This window comes from Cynocephalus volans, chromosome 14 (assembly GCF_027409185.1).
Source record: "Cynocephalus volans isolate mCynVol1 chromosome 14, mCynVol1.pri, whole genome shotgun sequence".
In the NCBI taxonomy this organism is placed as follows: domain Eukaryota; kingdom Metazoa; phylum Chordata; class Mammalia; order Dermoptera; family Cynocephalidae; genus Cynocephalus; species Cynocephalus volans.
Genome location: NC_084473.1, coordinates 84,467,170 through 84,475,751, shown reverse-complemented (window position 1 = coordinate 84,475,751; position 8,582 = coordinate 84,467,170). Strand labels below are relative to the sequence as shown.

The 8,582-nt window shown below is 39.9% G+C and overlaps 1 gene segment (V, D, J or C); it reads left to right on the top strand.

The window, feature by feature from the left end:
* The first annotated feature begins 1,703 nt into the window (after nt 1–1,703).
* Nucleotides 1,704–2,205, top strand: LOC134362605 (immunoglobulin kappa variable 1-39-like). The segment is given in 2 exon segments: nt 1,704–1,758; nt 1,883–2,205. Coding segments are annotated over 2 exon segments (378 nt in total).
* The last annotated feature ends 6,377 nt before the right edge of the window (nt 2,206–8,582 follow it).

The window sequence follows — 8,582 nt, the reverse complement described above, 5'->3', positions numbered from 1 at the left end:
CTCATATATTCATAGCTAATTCAATCGATTATAATGTGTTACTGTTGTTACTTATTTTCATAGTTAACATTCCACTGATTAGTCTAATCAATTCCTTATTTGAGCTGGATTCTAATACATGCTACTTCTACCTCATCATTCTCTATGAACTTCCCTAGTTTAGGCCAAAAGTTGGTCAAGGCTCGTCTTGTATTTTCTGCATCCTAGACTTGGAATCATTCATTGATCCAAGAATTACTGATTCTTTTAAGTGGAGATTGGTATTCAAATAAATGATATTTTGTGCAGTAAAGTTGTTTGTTGGGACTGATGTGTCATTGCTTCTTGGAAAATGAACGACTATCTATCTATGCACACACATTTTAATCTATATAAATAAAAAACTATGAATTTATACTGAAATCTCTAATTACAATAAAAAATTACAGTTTATTCTAGTACTATTTCTTTTTCTATTTGTAACTTTTCCCTCCTACTGAGAATATTGTCTCCAATTATCCTCAGTACATTTACTTATTTGATCAATCCCTCCATGTAAAACCAATCTGCTCCTGTCCTTGCCACCTACACTCTCCTTGAAGACAAGTTTTTTCACACACATCACACTGGCATTATCCCTTATACCTCTTGCTTGCCAGTGAGTGGGAAGAGAGTGTCCCCATATCCTATACTCCCATGTGGAAACACTGCACCCTAACTTCAACACCCCATAATGGGCTTTTCTCTCCACCCTACACCATGAATGCCTTTTCCATACTGTGTGGGTTCCAACACCTAGTGCAACACCCTGGCTTTCCCTTTCACCATGTTGCATATTTTTCTCCTGGACTTGCATGGTTCAAACAACCTAAACCCAGCAATTAAGAACAGTTTTCTTTTAGAAACTAGAATAATTTGGTGATGTTGTAATATGGAGGTTTATGGAGTGACCCAACAACTCAGAAAACATCTGGCATGGAAATGTGTAATGGAACAAAGAGCTAGAAAAGTAGCTGAGATTTTTCAGATATGGAGGGAGAATATCCCTGATGGCCTCAATGGAAGTGGTGAAAAAGGCACTCAGAACTGTAGAACAAGAATCACTTATCTGGAGATGACAGGTTAGCGATGGCATACACCCTCCTTGCAAATCATGACACTGTATTTCAGATGTATTTTCAATATTTTTTTGTTTTCTTTCTTTAAAAAAGTATATAAATAAATCTATTACCTATCTATTGTTCTTATACTTCATTACATCTCTAGTTGGTAGTACCGATGATTTTCCTCATCAAGGATTTCAGGGAATTAGATCAAATGAACATCTCTCTGGCTTCCGTGAGGTCAACATGTACCAAATACAGGGAAATTCTCAATTTTTTTGTAGTTTCTAGAGATGTGTTTCTCTGACCAGCCCTTTCTCTGAGGAAAAGCAAACAAGAAAAGCAGGTCAGGAACCATAAACACAGCAAAATAGCACTCTACACACAGGACAACAGAATAATTCTGCTCTGTGGTCCCCAGGGAGAAATACATTCTCTGAAGGCAAATTTGTGCTGCCATAGTCAGTCTTGGGACACCTGGGCCTGAGCTGAGTTATTGAGACGTCATGCTTGCAGCTGTTCAGATTTGCATGTGTCTAGAGCACAGCCCACTGCTCTGAAGTCTTATTCACAGGCTGCTCACAACCTGTGCAGGACTCTCAGTCCCAGTCAGGACACAGCATGGACATGAGGGCCCACACTCAGCTCCTGGGTCTCCTGCTACTCTGTCTCCCAGGTAAGGAGGGAGAACACTAGGAATTTACTCAGCCAGTATGTTCAGTACTGCGTGGAATGTCAGGGAAATCCTCTTATAATATGATTAATAGTGTGGATGTTTGTCATTATGTTTCCCATCTCAGTTGCCAGATGTGACATCCAGATGACCCAGTCTCCATCCTCTCTGTCTGCTTCTCTTGGAGACACAGTCACCATCACTTGCCAGGCCAGCCAGAGTGTTAGCAGTTATTTAAATTGGTATCAGCAGAAACCAGGGAAGGCTCCCACGCTCCTGATCTATTATGCATCTAAATTACAAAGTGGGGTCTCCTCGAGGTTCAGTGGCAGTGGATCTGGGACAGACTTTACTCTCACCATCAGCAGTCTGGAGGCTGATGATGTTGGCACTTATTACTGTCAACAGGATTATAGTAACCCTCCCACAGTGTTACAAGCCCATACATAAACCCCCCGGAAAGCAGAAGTGTGAGGGTGGGCTGCCCCAGCTGCTCCTCCTGGTGCCTCCGTCTGCTGAGAGCGTTTCTCAGATGCAGCTAGACTCTGAAAGTCATGAGAATGCTTGTAGAATGGGCAGAGAGGCTCCTCTACAAATTTTCTTTCCCTCTCCTCAGCCCTAGCAGCACAGACATGGGAGTACATTTCCTGACTTAATGAAGGGCAGAGTCACTACGTCTGAAGAGTCTGGATTGCAGCCTCAGTCTGATGTCATGCCGCAAAGGAGAAGCTACTCTTGGTATTTCAAGCCAGAATTTCTTTAATAGAAAGGTTTCTGGGCCATACCACAACTTTTCAAAGTCATGGTCATAGGATAGTTAGGGAAGCAGACACTAGGTAAAAAGGAATCTCTGGTGCTCCCTGAGAATCTCGAGTGCATCTGCAAGGAAAGGTACAGGCTGCCTAACCATGTGGTGCTCAGAGCTGACTGTGACTCCCAATGGTGGGGATACTGATGCTCTCAGCTGCCTGCAGCCCCTCACCAGGTGACTCTCCCGTCCTCACCCCTGCACACATGTCTTCCTACAAGTCCTTTGTTGACTGATGAATTCTCCTCTTCTGACTTTCAAACATCAGGGATGGCCCCTCATTGAGCAAGTCTAGGAAATTATAGAGGGAAAAGGAGTTAGAGAAATGTGCTTTCAGAATCAATGATGATGACAGGGAGTTAAGGCCACACAGCTCAGTAAAATAACTATATCCTTAATTCTCAAATTTTGTCCTTTAGGACATGGCCCCACAATACTTTTTGACATGCTTCTAAGTGTCATTGTCAAGGTAGGATCACAGCACACAAACTTCATTATGTCATAGAGGCAATAGAAAAAGAGGAAACTGCGATAAATATACAACTAGTACTTAACAAATAAATGAAAATCTTTCTAAAAAAAAAAAAAACAAAGACAAAAAAGCATGGATGTATCATTATTTTCCTTCCTATTAAAACTTCATCTGGATTTCAACAGCATCATCAGCATCACAGAGAGCATATTACAGATGCAAAGCAGCAGAATCACCTGAGACGCACTGAATGAAAATCTACTTTTTTAGCGAGTCTCATACTAAAGAAAGGACACCCATATTTACTTTCTAATTAACTAAAAACTGTATTTCAAAATGTTTTTTAGATTGTAGGAGATAAAATATGTAACAGCAAGATCAAATATTGGCCTCATTGTGCAGCTCGTTTGAGGATTCTGTTCACTCCTCTTACTTCTTGTGAGAATGTCGTACCCTGAGTAATGACTGTCCTTCAGCCTTGGCCTCAGATCAAATGCAATCGGCAGGTTGCAGATAAGCTCAGTGCCTGCTGCAGAGGCCCCCAGCTGAGCCACGCCTGCACCAGCCAGTCACTGTTAACATGAACGTCCATGAACATGAAAGTAAATGCTCAGTGTTATAAACCAGTGAGATTTAAGTGGTTTGTTACCAATCATTATTGTGCAAATTCTGGTCAATACAGTATTTCCACATCTACATGTATAAATAAATATAACTTATGAAGTGTATGACCTCAGTATGAATGTTTAGTAACCCATTAACGAACATATTATGAAGAAATTACAACTAAATGATGTTTGAGTAAAAGAGTCAATTTACATAATTTGCTGGAAATTTGCATGTACATTTACACATATAGGTGTGTATATATTTGATACCTAATTGTCTATACATATATATAAATATATTTATGTCTAAATGAAGCTATATTTCCAGGTTAATCCAGATGTTTCCTTCTGTTTTTGGATTTTTAGACATTTTTTTGTGTTAATATTTGTCAGCTGATTTATGCTGGACTGATGATGACACTCCACTGTTATAGTCAAGGATGGCCTGGAAGAATGGAAATCATCACAGTGGGGAATCTCCAAGGGTTACATCTGATGATCGCTGCTGTGGATTGGATGTCCCTACAAACTCTCTGAGGCTTGGGCCCCATTGTGACAGTATGGAGAGGATGGGAAATCCTATCATGGTAATTGAAAGGTGAGGTCTTGAAAAGGTGATTAGATTGTGAGGATTACCCCTTAGAAAAAGGATTAATAAGTTAATGGTCTAAAGGTGGTCATGGGTGTGGTTATGAGGACTTTAAAAGGACAGTGCATAAAGTGCTATCTGTCTCTCTCTGTCTCTCTGTCTCTCTCTCTCTCTCCCTAGCTTTCTGTGCTTCTGCTATCCTGTGGGTGACATCCTGCTTTGCTGTGAAAAGACACTACCCACCAACATGGCTGTACAAGTCCACTTGTGTTGCAATAACAAAATACTTAACACTGGATCATTTATAAATAAAGATGACTTGTATTGCTTATAGTTTCTGAGGATGGGAAATCCAAAGTCCCTCTGGTGATGGCAACAGTGACCCAGGGGTCTCACATTGCAAGATGGTAGAAGCAAAGAAAGCAGAGAGAGAGAGAGAGAGAGAGAGAGAGAGAGAGAGGGAGGGAGAGAAAGAGAGAGAGAAAGAGACTCTCCTCTTCTTTTAAAGGCCTGAGAACCGCACACTTAACCACCATTTTTAATCCATTCACTACTACATGTTCCTACAACCCAAACACCTCTTCAAGGCTCCACCATTCAATTACCATAATAGGATTTCCTACCCTCTTAACAGTCATAATGGGGGCCAAGTTTCTAATACATAAAACTTGGAGGACACAATTCAAACTTCAGGGAGTTTTGGGGGGACACAATTCAATGGCTCTCACCAGATTTGTTCCCTGGACCTTGTGCTTCTCAGCCCCTGAAATTGTAAGCAATACATAGTGTTTCTTTACAAATTACCCAGTTTCAGGTATTTTGTCAGAAGCAACAGAGATGGACCAATACTGACACTTTTCAAGGAGAGATTGGCAATTCAATGACATGGACTGCTGGTTTTGACAGAGTATCAGGACTTTGAAGAAACACAGCTGAACGATTGTAGGCAATGTTGTTTTGGAAAAATCTATGACTAGACATTTCAAAATGTGCCATAGTTGAAAATAATGGCTTTCCAATCTGATACCCATCAGAAAGCCATTATACAGCAGGGAGTTCTCAGTAACTAATGTGATCCAACACATAGACTTCACTCAGTCACTTTCTCACTGTCATCCATGCATGGGCTGAATAATATAAATTTCAGCTGACATATGACCACTGGCACTTCTGAGCATCCAACATGCCAAAAGAATAACCAAACTTGGACCCCTATATGGTAACACACATCAGGGACCAGATTAACAATGAGTGTGCAGTGGATCACAGTGAACAGGAAGGACTGGACAGTTCCTCCCCCAGTGTTATATTCCTGAGCATGAACCTTCCTCCCAAGCTGGTTGTGTAGAGAGAATCTTTGGTTCCAGCAGCTGCACTTTCCTTTATGGTCTGTTCAGAGGTATGGGGTGTATTTCCAGGAACATTTTCCAGGGCTCAAGCATCCTGCAAGGGACTTTATTCCCCCTCCATAGCTTGCTTTCTTGAAAATACAAAATCCTCAAACCTTGATTAATTCTAATATGACATTTCTAGATCAGGTCTGCCAAATAATTCATCCACAGCATGGTCTTTGAGTCTCTTCTCTAGAATAGATATTATTAAAGGCAGAGAACTAAGCAAAAACAAACAAAAAAATGAAAACAAAAATGCACATCCAAGTAAATAATTGTAATAATAAGAACAATGACAGCAACAGCAGAAACACCATCAATTGCCATTTACTGAGGTTTGAAGACCTACTGTGTGTTCATTCTGCACTAATGGTTTAATGATCGAGTGCAATTAATCTCATATTAATCCTCTATGGATGAGAAACCAGAGGTTCTCAGAGCTTAGATTGCTTAAGGTTCCAGTGCTTATGGGGGAAGTTAGAAACAGACTCTGATACTCTGGTTTCATAATTCCTCCTCAGATATAACTGAACACAGTGAAGCGTGTACTGTATTTAAAGTGAATATGATGTGTGCAGGTGGATGGACACACACATACACATGTCCCCTTCTTACTTCTATGCAGATTAAGATACACACTCTCCCAGCAACCCAAGCAGCCCCAAGCTCCTTTCCTGTCAATTCCATGTTTTGTTCACCACTAACTGAGTCCTCCTGTGTTCTATTTATTTTTAGATCAATATTCATCAATTTTCTCAGTTGTCGAGCTTTATATAAATGGAATCATTTAGTGTCTGCGCTTTGGTGTCTCACTTCTTTGATTAACTTTTATTTGTTTTATCTATGTTGTTTTTGCTGATGCAATTTATTCCCTTTTTATTTAGAAGAATTCTTTTCTCTATGAATATACTATGACTTATTTATTTTCAAAGGTGATTACCAATATGGTGGAGGAACTGGGGAGTAACTCTGGAAAATAATTTGATGAGATGGTAGATTGGACTGAGGTCTGCACAGTAGATGACTGTTGATTTTTTAAAATAACCTATATATGCAAATATTTTCTCTTTATCATTTCAACACGTTATTCCATGTATAGAAAAGCATATTTCATCCTACTTATCTAAGATATTCAAGTGTTAATTTCTACATATGCATCTAAAATTCATGTTTTGAGTGAAATATCTTGTTATGTAAATATTTTACCTAGTGCTGTCTTTACAATTTGAGGTTTTGGAGTAATATACATGTGATTTTGAAAGGCAGACATTACCATTGATAGTAATTTATAATCCAAATAGAACATGTGCTTGCTGGAATGGGGGAATTGTGCATTATGTGAAGAAAGTATCAGCATTCAGGTGAAGGAAGAATAAATATTTCTTAAACTATTTGATAATATAAGAAAAAGCAATTTATAATAGTCATAGTTTATTGAAAATGCCTGAGGCATTTGTCTTCTATTACTGAACTTAGATGACAGAGTAATCATCGTGTTAACCTAGTCTCTGGTTTCCAGAAAGGGTCACCATGACCAGTTGGACTAGCTAAGTCTCAGTGTGACTGAGCCTGATATTGGCAAACCTAGGTTTGGATGCTATGATTCTCAGAATAAGTGCATCCATCTGACTTTATCCTGACTCAGAGGACTTGGTCCAGCACAGATATCTTGCTCACAGTTAAGGAGACTACACAGTATCACCTGCTTTCTACACCCCTCACAGAGTGCTACAGGCCAAGACATGATCCCTGCTGTGGATCCTTGAGTCCAACCTGTATCAGCCTCTTCTCTCACTCCTGCAGCTGCCTTTTGAGTTACTGTGATGAGGATCAGGAAAATAGGGTAAATTTTATGAAACATGCTATTCATTTTCACCTTGAACCACTCACAATATACAGTATATGAGGAAAAGATAATCAAAAGACATTGTTAAAAGCACATCCAGAGTCCTCCAGCATCTTTTATTTACCTGCAAATGAGCACTACAACCATAGGTTTCTATTCTTTGTGGGTGATAGTCTGGCCCAAATGACCTGTTGAATATCTTGAGTTTGAGACTATTCCCTCTTTTCATGTTTAATACTGTGGAAAGAGCTGTGACATAAGCTGCTTCTTCACAAAACTGTCATTATTATTTAAGCACCCTCTCCCGACAAATAGAGATGCTCCTTTTCTGCTTTCTTGGGATGTAGAAAAAAGAAATGCAAAAGAGTTTAACTGTTTTAGAGAAAGCAGTCGAATCAGAGGAGATGAGGTTCAGAGCTGGAGAATGCAACCCCAAAAGGCCTTCAGACTATAGAAGGGAAAGTCCTTGCAGCAAGTACTTGCCACCCAAGAACAGCATAATTTTTAGGAACACAGGTAAAACCCAGACTGGATTTCATGTAGATCAAGAGTATGAACTCGCATTTCTCAGATTGTTAAGGAGAGGGGAGCCTGAGTCTGGGTGTGTTTGATGGATGTATCTTCAGAAAAGGGTGTTGGTTCACTGGGGTCAGAGCCTGGGTCCTGCTCATGTGGGCAGTTGTGGTCACCCTCGCACCCACACTGCTGTGGCTACCCGAGTGACACTCTTTACTAATTCTAAAAAAGAGTGATGCAGTTGCAGGGCCATCAAGAAAAATCACTAAGCAACAAAGGAAAGGTGGTTCTGGAATATAAATTTCTGATCAGCTCCTCACTGTCACCTGACCCACCCATGGAGATGTGGAGGTGCATTGGTGTTAGACTGAGAGAGACGTGACCACCTGCATTTATTTTGCTCTCCAGACCAGGAACCTGAAGCCAGCCTGATTTTTATCTCTCTGAAAACATTCCTTAGATTGTTTTGGATTTTATTCATTTATGTTTTTTAAATGTAACAAATTATCTGTGTGTTCTGTTACACATTTTTGTTTAGAATTGCATGAGTCCATAAAATTTCGACTCATTATTTTTAAGTAGACTCAGGAGTATTAT